The sequence below is a fragment of the Mustela lutreola genome, chromosome 10 (assembly GCF_030435805.1).
Source record: "Mustela lutreola isolate mMusLut2 chromosome 10, mMusLut2.pri, whole genome shotgun sequence".
Taxonomy (NCBI): Eukaryota; Metazoa; Chordata; class Mammalia; order Carnivora; family Mustelidae; genus Mustela; species Mustela lutreola.
The window spans coordinates 102107225-102126840 of NC_081299.1; the positions used below are offsets into that span (position 1 = coordinate 102107225).

The 19616-nt window shown below is 41.4% G+C and overlaps 1 protein-coding gene across 2 annotated transcripts in view; it reads right to left on the minus strand.

Moving 5' to 3' along the window:
- Positions 1 to 813: 813 nt before the first annotated feature.
- WARS2 (tryptophanyl tRNA synthetase 2, mitochondrial) overlaps positions 814 to 19616 on the minus strand; it is a 95707-nt gene continuing 76904 nt past the window's right edge. Inside the window, exons 4-6 of one of the 2 annotated variants that reach the window (XM_059136710.1) lie at positions 18411 to 18496; positions 6012 to 6130; positions 814 to 3430 (exon numbers count right to left, since the gene is read on the minus strand). In XM_059136710.1, the coding sequence (XP_058992693.1) occupies positions 2982 to 3430; positions 6012 to 6130; positions 18411 to 18496 (654 nt within the window). In that variant the 3' untranslated portion in view covers positions 814 to 2981. Of the gene's footprint in view, positions 3431 to 3450; positions 5224 to 6011; positions 6131 to 18410; positions 18497 to 19616 lie in introns of those variants that run through there. The other variant, XM_059136711.1, reaches the window with a different exon arrangement.

Consider the following 19616-nt stretch of genomic DNA (forward strand, 5'->3'; position numbering starts at 1 on the left):
GGTCTGGGGAGAGCCAGGGAATTTGCCTGGTCATGGTCACTCTGCAGGGCAGGGAACTGCACGTGGAAAACCACGTTCTAACATTCTAAGACATTTGGTAGGGTGCCTGATTCATGTGAAAACTCAACAGTGTTATTTAGTGTGTGGGGATCAGCATCTTTACGATTTCTGAAAAACAAACAACCCACACTTTAACAGAAACCTCTAGCCCATTTTCAGACACTATTTCGAGACATGTTTATGAGGTTCATACATAGCATAAGATACTCCCATGTGTTCCAAGTGATGGTCTGTCAGAATGGGTTTGAAATACGGTATGTCAGCTTGTAGAGCTAAAGAACACTGAGTTACCTGGCCATGGTTACTGCCATGTGTAATAACTTTCACCATTTCAACTCTCCACAAAACATATGGAAAATGACAAAATCACCTTTTGAGGTGGGCCACAAGTTCGATGTCTCTCTGATTCTTCCTCTCAATGAAAAGATTGGGCTGAGGCCTGTAGGTAGGTGAAAAGGAGGGAAAAGGCATCTAGGTTCTCATCTTGGCTCATTTACCAACTTCCTGAGGTCACTGGCAAGTCTCTCAGTCATGGCTGTGCATTTTGGACCTGAGGAGCCCTCAGGTCACTTGCAAAGAAAACCAGAGCAGGATGGTTAGTCACAAGCCCACATTCACTGTGAGGGCTTTGCTCCTTGAAAGTCATCCTAGTCCCCTAGTTTTTCTCCACAGAGATTCTTTCCATGGCACCTTTAGTTCTGTGGATGAAAGGTGTGGCAAGCAGATTAAAAAATAATACACAGACACAAACAATTGGTTTGATAGGTCCATCTTTAATTTTGTCATTTTCTAGCATTCACACTTGGGTTTCTTTTAAAGGGGAGGAAAAGAGCCCTGGAGGAACTATGCCCAAAGAGGCTCTAGGACTATAGATATCACATTCCAAGAAAACCTACCTGGGGTAGATTCCGGGATGCAGTGTTTTGTGTACTTATATCTGTTTGATAAAAGGACTACTCTACTTCCTTTCCTTAAGGAACATGAACAAAAATTCTTTGTGGGGCATCTGGGTGGCTCAGTCGGTTAAGCTTCGGATTCTTGATTTCAGCTCGGGTCATGATCTCAGGGTCATGGGATCGAGCCCTGCATCAGGTTCTGCACTCAGAAAGGGGCCTGCTTGAGGTTCTCCCCTTCTTCCTCTCCCTCTGACCCTCCCCCTGTGCTTTCTCTCCCCCCTCCCCCCAATAAATAAATAAATAAACCTTTAAACAAATTCTTTGCCCAACATTCTAGTCCCTTATGATCATGGTACCCACTGACAAAAAAACTTACAAGCAATTTCCCCTACAAAATCAAGCTTGCTAACAGATCCTGCTGTGGTAAGTCAGGATTGTCATTTCCATATTCAGAAAGTGCAGAGAAGCTAGGTTTTAGAGTGACTCATTATTACTCAAAGGGGCTGAGGTAGAGGGGAGGTGAGAAGCTTCCACTCATCGGGAGAATCTGCAATGTCAGGCCTCATTACTATGGTGGTCTGGCAGGATACTTTGAAGCGTCTCTGCCTTGAGAAGATTAGGAGACAGAACTTGGGATCTGCTTTGGGGATTCCGAGAAGCAAATACGACCAAGGTTGGCTGAATCCAGATTTAAAGCAGGCAGCTATGGGTTGAATTACCGATATGAACAGTGCTACAGTTCAGGTCTTGTATATCAAGTATTCACGTTCAAAATAAGAATGTTTGGAGTCCCATAGATCCTGCTCTTTATGGTTCTGTGCTAATGGGAAAAACAGCACTCTTAAAGGAGTGAAGGTTTTAATCTTGGACTTGCTTCTTACTGAGTGATAGACGCTGCACAAGGTAATGTATTCTCTGGGCCTCGATTTCCTGAGGGGTAAGATGCCAATCCCCCGGTACATTTCCCAGGGGCTGGTGATGTTGAACTGGGAGCGAAGGCAAAGAAGTATTTAACTACAAATAGGATCCTGGAACCTGGGCTCTTGTAAATCAATCAAGCTGAAATCACGGAACCTTCTCAGAAGATAGTATCATGGGGTTTCTGGGGGGCTCAGTGGGTTAAAGCCTCTGCCGTCGGCTCAGGTCATGATCCCAGGGTCCTGGGATAAAGCCCTGCATCGGGCTCTCTGCTCAGCAGGGGGCCTGCTTCCTCCTCTCTCTCTGCCTGCCTTGTGATCTCTATCTGTCAAATAAATAAAAAAATAAAATCTTCAAAAAAGAAAAAAGAAGATAGTATCATGTATTTCTGAATTAAACAAAACAAAACTATACTTACTGGGACAGTCAGTGTGGTTTCATCAGGGACAAGTTAAACAACTTAATACATTTAGACAGGTACTATCTCAGTGACAAATGAACTATAATAATCAATTTATTTTTATAAGGTCTCAACACAAATGGGTCCAAACGACATCCCAAGGATTATAAGTCTAAGAATCTAAGTACTACTTTTTAAAAGGGTTGGGACAAAGGGGCTGGCTCAGTCAGTGGAGCGTGAGACTCTTGATCTCCAGGTGGTGAGTTTGAGCCCCACGTTGGATGTAGAGATTACTTCAAAACAAAACAAAACGAAAACATTTGAAAGGGCTGGGACACATAAAGTGAGCACCCCTAATAGTAGGTACTCCAGAAGGAGAGACAAATGATATCATTATTTGCCAAATTACACCTCAGTCACATCTGTGTACCTAAACTCAGGGTGAGGCGTGTGCCTCAAATAATTCAGGATTCAGAGAGTCAGGCCTTCTTTCTTTCTTGGCCACAGCATTTGCTGACGGGATTTAGAACGCCGCTCTATTGGAAAGTTACAAATTCTTATTGATCATATGAAGCCAATAATCCTGTGTACCAGAACTAAATGTCTCCAAGCCCATCATTTTTCATTTGGGAGGAAAGCTGCCTTTATTAATTAGGAGTGCACAGGCCTCAAGACATAACAACCTTTCTGCCATGCGGGGAAGCTTCCTATAGAAACCCCACCAATTTCTTCACCTCCTGGCACACGGGGTGGGCTAGTTCTTTGGCTTTGGTGGATCCCATCTGTAAAACCTTCTCTAGGTGGCCCCGGTCCATCTTCAGTTTCTCAATCTCCCTCTTGATGGGAGCAAACCGCTGAATCACGGCGTCGGCCACCAGCAGCTTGTAGCGAGCTGTGTCCAGGCCTGCACCCTGCTGGACCGCTTCCTCTATGGGGAGGCTGGCCACCGCTGCGTGAATGGCCACCAGGTTGGAGACCCCGGCTCGGCGAGTTGGGTCGTAGGTCACCTCCGATGTGAAGTCTGTCATAGCCTTGCGGAATTTCTGCACGATCTCCTCAGGGCTGTCTGTTATCCTGACCGTGGCCAGTTTATCAGGGTCTGATTTAGACATTTTGACAGAAGGATCACGGAGGGATTTTACCTTCTTCATGGATGCTAGAGAACAACGCCAGCAGATGCACACCGACACCAAAGCCAGAAGACAAGAACAGGATCAGAAAACATCACACCAGGAATATCAGTGTCTAGATCTTAGAAAGTGCCAAGGGGACCAAAGGGCTTTATTATTATTATTATTATTATTATTATTATTATTATTATAAACGATTATGGCTGACACACCTTGTTACTCCAATCTCAGTGTGCAACACTGATTTGACAAATTTATACATTATGTTATGTTCACCACACATGTAGCTACTGTCCATCACCTACAATGTTACCACCCTGACTATATTCCTTATGCTGTGGCTTTTATGTGCCTTTTATTCCCGTGACTTACTCATTCATAACTGGAAGCCTGTACTTTCCTCTCCCCTTCACCCATTTTGTCTAACCCCCCTCTTCCCCTCTGGCAACTATCAGTTTGCTCTCTGTTTTTACAGGTCTGATTTTGCTTTTTGTTTATTTATTCTTGCTCTTTTAAGATTCCACTCGTAAATGAGATATGATATTTGTCTTTCTCAGTCTGACTCACCCTCTAGGTCCACCCGTGTTGCCTCGGATGGCACAACCTCATCTTTTTCTATGGTTGAGCATATATGATTGAGCATGTGTCTAAATAGCACAGCTCCCTTATCCATCACCTGCTGATGGATATTTACGTTGCTTCTGTATCTTGGCTATTGTAAATCATGCTGCAATAAACACAGGGGTGCACATATCTTTTTGAGTTAGTGTTTTCATAGCCAGTAGTGGAATTACCCGATCACAGGGTATTTCTATTTCTAATTTTTTGAAGACTCTCCGTGCTGTTTCCCACAGGGGCTGCACCAGTCTGCATTCCCACCAACAGTGCTCGAGGGTTCTTCTTTCTCCACATTCCCACCAACACTTATTATTTCTTGTCATATGACCTTATTATTTTTATCTGATTATAAAAATAGGAAATACCCATTGTGAAAAATTCAAGCCATTTATATAAGCATGAAAATAAAGATCACCTGAAACATGTAATAAAACTGTTAACATTTGGTTGATCATATTTTCATGCATCTTTTAATGCTTCCATATACATACAATGTTTAATCTTAGACAAATGAAATCATTCTGTGTGTTAGCCATGCATACCTTTCTAAGAAGTCTGGTCTATGTCTTTCCTCTCCTCTCTCCTTTCCTCTCTGCTCATCCCTGTGAGCTAATTACCCTCTGCCTAGAACACTGCCCTTCCTCCCCCCAACAAATTTTAACAATCTATGGCAATCCTTTCATTTCTTTACCACAGTTATGTAAGTGTATACCAACACACACACACACACACACACACACACACACACGACTTGGTTATTGCTCTGATAGAATCAAGATGTTAAGCTGTGCTTTATAAACCAGTGTTATTAATAATTGCCTGTTTTATGGCTATGTTGAAATAGGTAAAATAATAATAGGCAAGAACATTAAACTATTACTTATTGCTAAAAGAAGCTTTATTTCAATGCATGGTAGGCCCATTTTTTGTTTGTGTGAATTACTGGAATAGCTTAGAAATTTTTACCTGCCTTATGCTTCTGAACTCATATACTGGGCCCATGTTATATGCCTATAAAATGTTGTCAGTTTAATAAAGATGGACAGCGCTTAGGCTCAATGATCTCTGCCCCTGCCACAAATCTACATCCCTACCAAAATGTTGATAGAGAAACACAGTTTCTTTCCTCCAGAACCTTCCAAACTTGTGTAGTCTCCCAGCTGCTGGTGAGGCTTCAGATCCAGTGGGGGGATTATACCTCCTATCAGTGTTGGGCATTTAAGAAAAGAGGGTGTGAGAATGATCAACTCCTTCTTGTTTTATCAACCTGGTGATTCAGCAGTTCTCCTTCTTATGACTTTTTTTTCTTGTGACTAGGGAAGGCAAGGTCCAATGGCTTTGGAATCAGATCTTTGCCATTAACTTGATATGTGACTTGGATGCAAAATTAGCCTTGCCAAGCCTTAGTTTCTCCATCCATAAAATAGGGAAGAATATATGTATATATCATATATAATTCATTATAAAGTATTGCATAGGTTACTATATTAATATTTAATATAATATTAATACATTACTTTATTAATATATATTCAATATAACATAATTTACTAAAGAAATATAATTGGTAAATTATATAATGCTTTACAATGAAAATGATTATTTTTCATTTTTAGTCTTTATAAAATATATATAAAGTATATATTTATATATATATGAAATATATAAAATATATATAAAGTCTATATAAAGTATTATATAATTTACCAATACATATACATGTGTGTGTTACATAATTTAATGAATTTGATTATTTTTCATTTTTAGTCTTTCCCATACTTTTCAAACTCTTTTGGCTATTTTATTCAATAATGTAATGAGATCTGCCTGTCCCACAGGACAGAAAAAGATGGGGATCCTAGTTCCAAATCCTGAAGCCAGTCCACAAGAAAGCCAAGTTTAGTCCCAAGGAAATTGCAAGCCCCAGTCCATTATCCAATCCCGTCTTGGAAACTGGCCTGATTTAACAGTGCTGTGTTTGTTACTTACTCAGAATGGACCTGGGCACCGGGAAGAACTCGCCATACTTCTTGTTAAACTCTCGTGCTAGCCCCTGCACAAGCTCCATGTGCTGGACTTGATCCTCCCCGACAGGAACGTGTGTGGACCTTTAATAAAAGACAGAAAAGCTCAGCAAGGCTCCTGCTTATACTGAAATGATCTTGCAAGCAGCTGCATTTCCTGTGCCTATTTCGCTGTTGGTGTTCAACAAATGTTCACCAACTACAGAGGGAATGTTGAGACCCAAGTCTTTATCTATGTATCGGACTAATGCCAAAGAGACATTTGTCTACTCTAGTTCTGTTTCTTCCATAGCAGAAGAATACAGCCATCAACACTGTGTGACAGGATCTTGCTGGGAGGGAGGAATGGTATCTCAAAGAGCATATGCTCGAAGCATAATTGTGTTTTAAAACCACTCCTCATTCCCTCACCCAGTCAGCACACATTATCCGAGCTGTGACCAGATGCTTTTTACTTCGGCGCTTGTGCTCACACTTGAAAGCCACTCCACCCCACCCTGCAAATCAAAGATGGCAGAAAGCTCTTCAGGCAAGAGTTTTTCCTCCCTGTCATAAGGGGAGTAACAAGATCTTTCTGGAAGAGGCTCCTTCGTTTTCCAGTAAATTGCAATCACAGTACAATTAATATGCCATGAGGAGCTTAAATGAACGTATTTATCAGTAAAGTACAGAGAGATCTCAAAAACAACGTTGAATGAAAAAAATATCAAGTTGTAGGAGAGAGACATGTAGAGTACACTGACACATAAACCTTAAAAGTACACAGGAAAATATATTGTTTACAGCTGCATGTGTAAGTATAATAAGATTCTGGAAGCTCCTCCCCAAATCCATGATTGTAGCCATCTCCAGAGAAGGAGGGAGGAAAATGGTTCTGGGAAAAAGAACAGAGGAGACTTGAATTTTATCCCATAATATTTTATTAAAAAATAAAGATGCGAGCCAAAAATATTAGAATATAGGAGTTCGTTTACCATTATTTTAATCTCATATATAAAATTTGTAGTGTTGGATCTCAATGAGGTACATCAAACAAGGGAAGAATTAACCATTACAGAGCAGTCTTGATGGAGAAAACTTTCTCCTGAAGTATTACTAGGGAGAGACAGGAGATTTTAAGTCTTTTATTTAAGATTTAAGATTTAAGTCTTTAATGCTTGGCTGGGGAGTTTACACTTGATTCCAAGTTTACACTTGCTAATAAAAAGAGAATAAATTGCTATCACTTCTTGATCAAAGGAGTTTAAGGTTCCTCCTGTGAAAGCAGCTGCGTGAAAGTCAACGTGAATATTTACATGAAATGGTACATTTTGAGTGGAAAAATAACAGCTTTTCAAAACAGAGAAGGAAAATTATTCTCCATTGTAATGGAGAGGAAAACCTCTTATACCCGGTTAAGGAGTGGTTCTCAAAAAACTGGCAGAGATCTTCTTATTTCCCTTGTGAATTATCGTCCACAGGCTACTGGTCTGCTTAATAAAGCTGTCTAGCATCCAAACTAGCTACTTTAATATAGTAAAACACTGGAGAGCATTTTGAAAAAATTTGAAAGATCCTTCATTATTTTGCAATTATTTTCCTTTTTGCAAATTACCTTCCAGTCTTTGTTCTTGTCTATGTGGATGTATAATTTTACATAACTGCAGTATAATATGCATACTATCTTTTATGTTAACCTAATAGATATTTCCCATGTTTCTAGGTGGTCTTCATTAACAGAATTTTTTAATAGCTGCATAAGAACATTCCTGTACTACAGTTATAGAACCTAAGGAATTTATATGATTTCATAGCAGGTTCTTTTGAATAGTCACATAGGGGGAAATTTTGATTCAAGTTTATATATTTACATTAATATTATTTGTATTCAATTTGATTCAAAATTATCTTTTATAATAACCCAGAAGTCCCGGGGAGACAAGTCTGGTGAATATATATTCAGTACTTCCTGGTCAAAAGTAAGTTATGGTTGTTAGTTAATGAAACTAATATTTGTTTGTGTCATAAAATAGTTCCATGTATATTTCCTAAGAAATGCTGATAAATGTTCTGAAGTTTAGAATAAGCAATAGGTTTAAAAGCAACTCCTTGACACTTCTTTTGTATGGAAGTAACACATTTTATTTATTAAAGAAAACCTCTGAACATTAGTTATGTTTTCATATAGCCCCTCAAATACTCATGTAGCTGGGCTGTGTGTGTGTGTGAGAGACAGAGAGAGAGAGATTGAGAGCGAGCACGAGAGATTCAGCATAGCACTCATTTAAGAGCACGGGCTTTGGGGATAGGCCAGTTTCAAATCCCAACTCTGACACTCGTTTTGTGTTACTTTGTGTAAATCATACAATTCTATCATAGGCAACTTTCTTACTGTAAAATGGGAATAATAATATTTACCCCATACTCTTGTTGTGGAGATAAACTGAGACAAGGCATGTATGGTGCTTAGCACAGTGTCTAAAATCTCATAACCCTTCAAATCACAGTAGCTAGGCAGGGAACAGAATTCTAAAATGGTATATCATTTTTCAGAAAGGTGTTCAAGGGGCGCCTGGGTCGCTCAGTCAGTTAAGCGCCCCCCCCCCCACCCCGCCTTTTTTTTAAAGATTTATTTGAGAGAGAGAGAGGGCGTGAGCATGCGGGTAGGGCAGAAGGTGAGAATCTTTCAGCAGACTCTGAGCACAGAGCCCAAGGCAGGGCTTGATCTCACAACCCAACCCCTGAGATTACAACCTGAGCTAAAACCAAGAGCGGAGGCCTGACAGCCACCTAGGTGCTCCAAGCTCCCGATTCTTGATCTCAGCTTGGGTCTTGATCTCAGGTTCCTGAGTTCAGGCCCCACACTGAACTCCGTGCTACGCATGGAGTCTACTTTAAAAAAAAAAAAAAAAAAAAAAAGGTGCTCAAGATGCATTGTCTATACAGCTAGAGGTTCATTCATTATGTGACACTGATTTCAACTCCTCTGGCCTGGAATGGTTTAGACTCTGTTAATGAGTGCCAAGTCCCTGACTCTTTGTCTTTGCTTCCTCCAACTCAGGACCAACCAGGGAAAGTCACATATACTCCCCAAACTAATCACATAAGAGTCTCCCTTCTAGTTGGCCAGCCTCCAGCCTCCCTGTGGCAACAACCTCAAATCAGAGCATACCTGAATCTTCCCTTTTGCCACCACAAAGCCTCTATGCTCCCCTGCCTGCCTTCAAGTCTCTTTGAAACATGAAACACGAAATCCAAGGGATGGTGGAGGTTTTCCCTGCTGTAGCAAGCTCTGAATAAATAGCCTCTATTTGTTCTCAGTGGGTGGTCTTCGTTAAAAGATGATCACTACTGGATTTAAACACAGAAAGCACACCTTTGGAATCATGGGAATAGGTAAAAGGAAAGAACGCTCAGTCTGTATAGCATGAGACAGACAACAAGGAATAAAAAAAAAAACCTGTCAATATTTAATGATGTGGAAAAATAGAAGACAAAACAGCAGGATATAAATTTGGGGGAAAATACATATAACCTGCACTCACGCCAAGGAGAAGCCACGGTGGTTAGAGTGGGGACTCTCGTCAGGCAGTTCTGGGGTCAGATTCCATCCTGACCAGCTGCATGTGCCCGGACAGGTTACTTGACCTCTTCACCCTTGTGTTTTCATTTTAAAACAACTGCCTACTCCTGGAGTTGTTTGAAGAGAGAATAAAATGATGCATGCAAAACTTGTAGCCTAGAGCCTTGTACGTGGAAAACAAAGAAGAGATATTAGCTTAAAAACTGATTTGAAGGAAATGCACTAAGATGTTCACAAGATCAGAAATAGTAGCAGTGATTTTTAATTCTTTTCTTGTTGAACATATGTAAGATCATTTAAACTACATTAGAACATTGAAATAAACTGTTGACTCTCTCTCTGCAAGACTATAAAGACAGTGAAATCATGTATCCTGGATAGCTTACAGGTCAAACATCTGAGGCAGGGAGTTAGGTCTGTGGAGATACTTCCTCTGGTCTACTAGAATGTTTCTCCCATACCTCTAACACCTTGGTTCCTTTATTTCGGGTCTAAGCTTAAATATCACCTCCTCAGAGAAGTGTTCCCTAAACATACTCTCCAAAGTTGGTTTCTCCCTCTTATTCTTTCCTTTTTCCCCCAACCAAGAAATCTCTACCCCCAATGCAGGGCTTGAACTCATAACCCCAAGATCAAGAGTCATATGCTGTTCTGAATGAGCCAACCAGGCACCCCTCCCTTTTATTCTTTTCCACATATCCTATTTCTTTTCTTTCTAGTATTAGTCCTAATCAAATTATTTTATTTCATTTGTTTATTTAATTGTATGTTGTTTTCTCTCCTGCTAAAAAATAAGTTTGAGAGCTTGTCTGTTTTGTTCTTAATTTCTAATCCCCACTACAGCTGCCCAGAGCTCAAGAAATATTTATTGAATAAGTAATCATTTCTTGACCTTTAGGCTAAGATCAAGTGTAAATATTTATTGAATAAGGGAATGATCTCAAGAAGAGGGCACTATGACCGGGATAGTTTTATAGCAATAGAAAAATCACAATGAAATCAGTTCGTCATCAGTTTAGAGGATCAGAGCCCAGACCCAGGAGTCAGACTACCTGAGCTTACACCACAGCTCCACCAGCTACAGGATGAGCCATCACAGGCCCAGCTTCCTACTTTTCTGAGCCTCTGTCTGGAGTTGGGGGTCATGATGATGCTTACTTTACAGGACTGTTTCAAGGATTAAATGAGATAACCAAGCAGAGTACTTGACAGTAGAGCTCAATAAACATTAGCTATTGATTAGAATATATATTCATTAATATCTGACCTGATGAAGGACAAAATAGTGAAAAACTGATCCTATCAGGGACCTCACTGTGAGGTCCACTGTGACTTTTTTTCAAACCAGGATCGTTTTCCTTTTTTGATTGGTGATTTACACCACAAACATAAATACTAATGTATAATCTCAGGGATAGTCACAGATCTCAGCAGCAATCCTGATACAGATAGAAAACATATTTGACCTATCTGATTAGGCAATCCCCAAATATGAACGGCATGTTATTAAGGAATCTGAGAACCCCTTTAATTTAAAGAAAACAGCAACAGAATAATGAATGGAAAGGGAAAAGCATAGGGGCCACCTGTATGGCTCAGTCAGCTAAGTGTCTGACTGTGGCTTTGGTTATGATCTCAGGTTCCTGGGATCGAGCCCTGCCATCAGGCTCCCTGTTTAGCGGGGAGTCTGTTTGTTTCTCTCCCTCTTCCCCTCCCCCTGCTTGCACTCATTCTCCCTCTCTCTCTCTCTCAAATAAATAAATATAATCTAAAAAAAGAAAGGAAGCAAGGAAGGAAGAAGGAAGGAAGGCAGGCAGAGCATAGGGACCATGACAACAGATCAGGAAGTGGTTTCTCTCCTTCTGAGGTCCTATATGAATTTAGGAAATTCAATATAACGAGCGTTAGGGCTTTGTCCATTGATCTCTTCCACACAGCCTGGATCAGAAGAAGGTCCCCGGCTTCATCAGTGGTAAAACCAACAATGTTCCTTTTTATGTTCCCTCAGTGCCCACAAGCCCGCATGGGCTCCTCTCTGAGGTACAGGCGCACAACCCCATCTTTTTAAGTCTCCCTCCTTTGACTGGACTCTGCTACTCCCGCCTTGTGATTCTAGTGAGGCTGACGTGCAGAGGTCACTCTGACTCCCCCAAACCAAATTAGCCAACAGGGCAGGTTAAAAAGCAATTACAGTAGCCCATAGGAAATCACAATGGACTGCAGCTAACACAGAAAAAACAATTACCATAATCAATACACTTTAGGCACATCAAAATGAATATTTCCACATGTCAAAATGGTTCCAGATCCACAAAGCAACCAAGCTAAACAGAAAACACATTTAGTTTTCATAATGACTCTACATGCATCTTTGCTTTCTGTGAGATCCTTGCCTCTTTTCTTACAATTCTGTGAGGTTTTGCCTTTTTTTAAAAAAAAAAAAAAAAAGGAGATTAAAAAATTTTAATTTTTTTCACCTGGTCCTATTGCTCGCCTTGGCTTCTTCATCTGATTTTAGTTTGTTTGTTTCTAGCCTTTCTTCCCTCTGCTCCTGCTGCTCTTTTCACCTCCTATAATTTATCTTGGCCCCTACTTCTCATCCACTGAGTTTACACTTTACATGAATTCAGCCTGTCTTTGATTCTGCTCACTTATGGGGCTTATTCTCTTCACATTTCCAACCTCTCTCCTCATCATCTTCCTTTCACTTCAAATAATTTAGAGCTGCTCTTTTAAAATTCATACCTACACAATGCTCTCCATATTAATGCCTTCTCTTTTCCCCCAGTTTTTCTTTTCTTCCCTTTTCCTTTCTTCCTCTTTTCTTTCTTTTTCTTTTTCATTTCTTACCTTTTTTTCCTTTTCTTTTCTTTCTTTTTTTTCTTATCCTGACTGTGCTTCTTTCTTAAACCCAACGGAAAACAAAAGCCTTTCATAATTTTGATTGTTATAACTTTTGTCACATAATAACGCATCTGGTCTTCTTCCTCGGTGACTAACTCCTTGTTTTCTTCTGCTTGTTTCCTTGTTCTATTCATGTTGACTTGGGATCTACCTCACCCTCCTGTAGAATTGGTGTCCAGATGAATCATCATTGCCTACATGTATCTGCTCACAGAGAGCGGGTCTCTTATTCATTCATTCATTCCTATTTTGGCTGTGTTTGTGAGTTTTCAGTGCTGCTGCCTTTAACCGGCCTGGGTTGGGTGAAGTTTGGTGCTGTTTTTCCTTTCGTGAAGGATGAACTCACCATCACTGGCTCCTTATTGGATATGCTTAATGACTCTCTAATTTAGGAATTATTTCCTGAACACCTACGATGTGCATGGCCTGTGCTAGGTCCTGTTAGAGATATAGTGAAGGTTTGTGCCCTCTAGGGAGTTACAAACTCCAGGAGTAGAGAAAACACCACACGAAGCTATAAATTCTTCTGGCTAGTCCTCTTTCAGTGTGATCTCCATGAATGGCAACAGCATCAATTCAACTGCACAAGTCAGAACGGTGGGATCACCTGAGACCTCCTTCTCATACCCATCCATCCATTATGAAGCTCTACCCCTTTTACCTCCTGCATTAGCTTACTGACTTCATCTTCACTGACACCATCATGACCCAAACAGACTAGTGAAAGAGCCTCTAGACAGCCCCAGCGGCTCTTGTCCCACTGCAAGTCATTCTCTGTATTTCAATCAGTTCCGTGTTAAACATATAAATCAGATCATCTCACTCCATCCCGAAAACCACAAAGCACTTCCCACTGCTTCCAGGATTGGGTTATCTGTGGACATCTCAGCGCCACCCTCTTCCTTCTGTGCTATTTGTCAATTTCCAGGGGCTCGCAGCCTGGAAACTACATTTCCATAGGCTTCTGGTTTACCGTAGGTTCTCACCCTCGAGCTGGAAAGTGATGGAGAGAAGACAGTCCTGCTTGGCATTTGTGGGTGAGTATGTGGATGGCGGCAGATGGCTACAATGAGGTTTGGCCAGCAGCTTTCAGGATCTCACAAAAATTTGGGACAGACCGGCCTCACAGAGAAAGGGTGTAATTCAAGAACCAGAAGTCCCTCAAGCAGTTTTAGGAACAGATGATCTCGATTGTCCTCGATGGCATTCTCAGACATTATGGTCAATTCATCTCTTCTCTGGAATTAGCAAGTGTGAAGCTTGCCAACCAGTCGTCATCCTCTCTACGCTCTGATTTTGGTTGGCTTTGGTTCTGTTTACTCACAGCTCCTGAGGCCTCTGTTTGCTCATTTTCCTACGTCATGTCAGCTTTTGCTTTCACTCTCTTCTTACCCCCTTCCCATAGTCCTCTGATTGTGTTCTCGGAGAAGAGACACTGGTTAGCCCAGGTGATCGCTCTTATGTCTGTTTGAGCAGACTCAGTAGCACTTCTCTCAAACTTCATTTCTTTATCTGTAAAATGGGGATGATATCCCTTACCTGTCTTGCAAAGCCGCTCGGAGAATCTGAATAGTTAGCTTGTGTGTAGTGCCTGACCACTATGCCCACCTCTGTTAATTCCTTCCTTCCCTTCGCTCAAGTCCATGCAGAGAGCCTTTCTCTGGATAAGCAGCACCGCAGGTACTTAACATGTATTTACTATATGTTAATAAAAACTGTGTGTGTATGTAGAGAGAGAGAGGAAGGGAGACAGAAGCCTTTACTTAATATATAGCCAGTTATTTGAAATTGGATATTCAGAAAAAGAATGCAGATGCAAAATAAAAACTTGGAGCAAATGCCATTGTTCAGTATCTTGCCCCTCTTCAAATATCTGCTATTTTATTATATTCTCAAGCCTAAGACAGTCTCAGCTTTCCATTCCTGGGTCTCATACCAAGTTCTACCAAAACAATGGAATAAATCTTTCACATGCTTATCTGGGAGGCTCTCCTTTCATTCCCTTCTCTTGTGTTTATTCTCTGGCCCACCATGTCCCACTTACTCCAGTGCTGTTATTGACAAAAGCAAACACAAAATCTACACACGGTTTGCATCAACATTTAGTAAAGAGGCTACAAAGAGGTTGGCTGGAGGGAGAAAATACAAATGTTTTTTGAATCCGTCTAACTTGCTTGTTTGTTATATTTACAACGTAAATATTCATAGACATTCCAGTTATGACCTGTTTCCAAATCTAGAACTATCTGAAACAAAAAATCAAACAAAAAATACCGCAAGTGCTTGAGCTGTGCGGTAGGGAAAACAACAGCACAGGCTAAAAACCGGACCTGGGTTTGAGTCCTGTCTCTGCTACTTAATACGAAGCAGTTAGGCATTTCTAAGCCTGGGAGGCGAAGCATAATGAAACAGGTAAGAAATGTACGTTAGCAGCATTAATGCTGCAGAAACCAGAACTGGTTTTATGGTACTTGTCTGCATACTTAGGAGGGGTCCAAAGGACAAACATGCCCAAGAAATGTGGGATACGTGTGTGGAGCAACAGCCCCCAGGGGGGCAGTCTGAAGGAGGAAGGCAGGAGAAAGGAGCCCAAAGGACCAGAGCCTACAAGCAGAGAATGTGCAGAGGCTCGAGGTCTGGCCAGAGAGCAGATAGGAGGCAAATGCAGGGTTGTTTCTCTTAAGAAAAGGAGCATGCTGTTGTCTGTTCCACACCCAGGATCTAATTATAGCGTTGCAGGTAGATGGTTGCAAGCTAAGGTAGGAGGCAGTCGTCTTGAACGTAGGTAATTACCTGGTCTTAATACTTTAAATAAATTTCTCTGCTTAATGAATTATATATAAAACATCAGAAACCTGATGGGGATACATAACAATCTGCTACCATAGCTACCTTTTAGAAAAGAGGAAAAAGAAAGGTATTGCATGGCATTCTTAGTGTATATGCTAACTACCAAATGGATCAGTAAGAGTTAAAGAAGGGATATGTATAGTATGGGAATTTCTTTGCTTCCCGGGAGTTGGCTGGGGGGTGGGGGGTAACTGAGGTTGGAAATTACCTGGGGGGCAACTTATCCTTGGAAGCATTAACTAAATGTGAGAAATAATTATCCAAAATTTCTTTTTGTAAAAGAAGACCTTCACAACCTCAGGCCTGGCTTGAAAACAGTGATCAGGAGCTACTCTTGCCGGGTGTCAGCCTCTTACAATGTTGCTTGTACTCTTGAAACATTTGTACTGAGCATATGGTAGGTGATACCAATTCATACATTCTCAATAACCCCTTGAGCTATGCCCCATTGGCTCCTAACTTTAAAGATGAAAGCAATGGTAACTTCAAAGATGAAAGCAATGGTAGGATGTTATCATTCTGCTAATTGTATTTTGGGCAATGAGCAAAAAATCAACTCATCATCCTTGTTGCTTATGTGATGATCTTGCCCCTGACTATAACTCTTGGTTCCTTAAGGAAGGTCAGCATAGGCTTCAGGAGACCATAACCAGGCCCAGATGCTCCACTGTCCACTGACTGGCTGTGCAGGTTTGCGTAAAGTGCTTACCCTCCCTGGGCTGTGTTTGTAAAGCTAGGGAACTGCAGGAGAGGACTGGCAAAGTTCCCCCCGACTCTGTGCTCCATAGTATCACAAAGGGGACAATCACTCTTGCTCAAGTTTACTCTCTTTCACAGCCCTGAGCTTAGAGGACTCTCACAGGAAAGCTCTTGAACTGTTAAGGAAATCACCTGTGCTCATGGGCTTCCGTTTCCTGGTGCTGACAAACTTCAGCCTTTGCTTCTATAAAGAAGTCCCCCAGGGGCGCCTGGATGGCTCAGTGCGTTAAGCAACTGCCTTTGGCTCAGGTCATGATCCTGGAATCCCGGGATCGAGTCTCACACTGGGCTCCCAGCTCCGTAGGAAGTCTGCTTCTCCCTCTGACCTTCTCCCTTTTCATGCTCTCTCTCATGTTCTCTCTCTTTCTCAAATAAGTAAATTAAAAAAAAAAAAATTCTGCAGGGCACCTGGGTGGCTCAGTCAGTTAAGCCTCCCACTCTTGATTTTGGCTCAGGTCATGATCTCAGGGTTAGGAGATTGAGCCCAGCTTCAGGCTCCACACTGGGTGTGGAGCCTGCTTAAGATTCTCTCTCTTCCGGGGCACCTGGGTGGCTCAGTGGGTTAAGCCTCTGCTTTTGGTTCAGGTCATGATCTCAGGGTCCTGGGACTGAGCCCCGCATTGGGCTCTCTGCTCAGCAGGAAGCCTGCTTCTCCCTCTCTCTGCCTGCCTCTCTGCCTACTTGTGATCTCTCTCTGTCAAATAAATAAATAAAATCTTAAAAAAAAAAAAAAAAAGTCTCTCTCTTCCTCTCCCTCTGCCCCTGTCTCCACTCACTCTTTCTTTAAAAAAAAAAAAAAAAAAAAAAAGGTCTCTCCTGAAAGTGAAATTTGACATAAGACTATGATCGTTAGAGACAATCATCACCAGACATGACCAAATGACAGCTCCCAGTCACAGCACTCCCTGGCCCATATTTCATTTTAATCTTTGACTAATTCTGTGCAACTATAATTAATATTCCCATTTTACAGGTGAGAAAACACACTACTTTGCTGGGAAATGTATTAGACCTTTATTAGACTTCCATTTGCTACTCCTGGAGAAAAAGATTTCCCTAGATTTATCCTAGATAAATCCTAGATTTCCAGGATAAGTCAAAAGTTACTTACTAAAAGTAATAAATGCTGCTAGGAATCCAACATTCAAATTAATACAACAAACACCACACAATCCTCATGTATATGTTTTGAGCAGAATTAAAGATAGCCTGCATGTATTAAAGGACGTTCCTGATTTGTGAAGCTAAGCACACAGTATGATGGTTGCCTCCATCATACTGGCACAAGGGCTCTGGGGTCATACGATGAGGTATCGATACTGTCATCTCCATGCTATTGTCATATTTACATGCAAAGAATTTTTTAGTTTTCCTAGGGAAGAATCACTTGCGCAGGGTTAAGGCTTCAGGGAAAAACAGACTGACAGAGTTTCTCCTTTTCCTCAGAAGTGAGGCTTGACTCTGTGAGCATGCTTATTGGGAAGCTTTATCTTTAGAAGGCTAACTGGCAGGGCAAGGGAGGTGATGTGGGGATGGCAGGAAAGGACTGGGAAAGGGATAGGGTCAGAAGTACAGATAGGGCAGGCTTCAGCATCCTCTGGTTGTAGGGTCTGAGACCTGTAAAGGGACAGCATTGGCTGACTAGAGGGATTATGGGTCCAGGAAAAGTAGGACACCCTAGCGTGTTGAAAAACTTGCTCTCAACAGCTGATCATACACAGTAGCCATCAGATCCAGGTGGCTATTTCCATTTAAATTATTAAAATTAAGTAAAATTTACAATTCAGTTCTTCTGCCAACATGTCCTGTGGCTAGCAGCTAAGGTCTTGGAAAGCACAGATTCATTTCCATAATTGCAGGCAAGTTCTATTACACAGCATTGCTTTACAATCTAGATTGCTTGAGAGAACAACACTTAAAACTCTTGAAGCTTAATTATTACCAGGGAAGTCTATACTGCAGAGTGGTTACAAGCACCACAATCTTCTACCTAAACTTTCTACACTCAGATCCTGGGCCCAAGCTCTGCTAGCTCCATGACTTTGGGCGAGTGACTAACCACTCCGTGCCTTCATTTCCTCATCTGTAAAATGCGGATGATAGTTGCGCAACTTTCCCAAGGTGGTTGTGAAGATTAATGGGGTGAATGTCTGCTAGGCACACAGACACAAACTGATTCACACAATCCTTTATATAGCTCCGTTCCCTGTGAGCCAAATCTTTTGGGGATGGGCTCGAACACTCTCTCGTCAGTATGCATATGACCCAGGGGTACACTCTGCTCCTTACTTGTACAACAGGATGTCAGCAGCCTGGAGCACTGGGTATGTGAGCAGGCCTACGGTCCCACCATGCTTCTGTGTGGCAACCTTCGCCTGGGTGGTGAAAAGAGAGGAGGGAAAGAAATCAGCTGTGAATCTAATGATACCACTACGTTAAGCAAACTTTAAAGCTACTGTACTACCATTATATCTCAGTTCCTTCTAGCAACACTGAAAGCCATGTGACTGCAGGGTTCCTGCTGCAGGCTGAGGCAGGAATAAGGGAAATCCACTTCACCACTGCCCCTGGAAGGGGTCCCACACTGCCCCTATTTCTGATGCATTTAATTAAAGCCCAGGGAGAAGAGTCTCTAGGTTCCAAATCAGAGAAACTCCATTATTAATTAATTTGACAAGTTAACATCGAAAGCTATATTGTTATAACCGTGGAAACCTCTTGAGAAGTCCCCCACGGTGCTGACAAAAATGTCATGGCACCCCAAAATCACACTTAAAAAAGGACACCAAAATACCAACAGTCATGGGATTTAAAAAATGAAACAAAGAGAAATTTTAATCGAACCAATTCTGAATTAGTCTTGATGTTCCCTCACTCAGGTACAAACTTAACTCTTCTGGTTACTTCTAGTATTTTCCGGCTTACAGCAATGAATGCTATAGGTCACTCAAAGGAAATGTGAAAGTTTGAACCCAGAATTCCTTCAGTACATCTCTTTATTGCAAAGTCCATGATAAAGCCCAGTTTGCAATCTTGGGATAAAGATAATAAAAGTTTAGTTTGGCCATGAGCAAATGGAAAAAGAACCCAATTTTTTAAAAGTACTACTGCATTAAATTTATAGTCTTTTTATATTAGAATATTTTTATATTAGAATACTTGAAATTACAAAGGAAGTGGGGAGATGTGGAGAGCATTAATATTTATTGAGTGCCTATTATGTGCCCCAGATGCCTCCCATATCTGTGTTACCCGCTGTGGAATCCTGCAATAACCATGACCTTGGTAGCCCAGATCCCACCTTTCTACTCTACTATTCCCCTCCAATCAAAACCAAGCTCTTAGATGCTCCTACAGTATGGAGACCCCTCCTTCTGATCACTTTTCACACTTCCTGATTGCTTGTGCAATTGTCTCTGCCCAAAGAGACCACAAGCCTCATGGAAGTGGCTACTTCCGTCTGTCCTACTGACGGCTGTACCTCCAGCCCTAGTG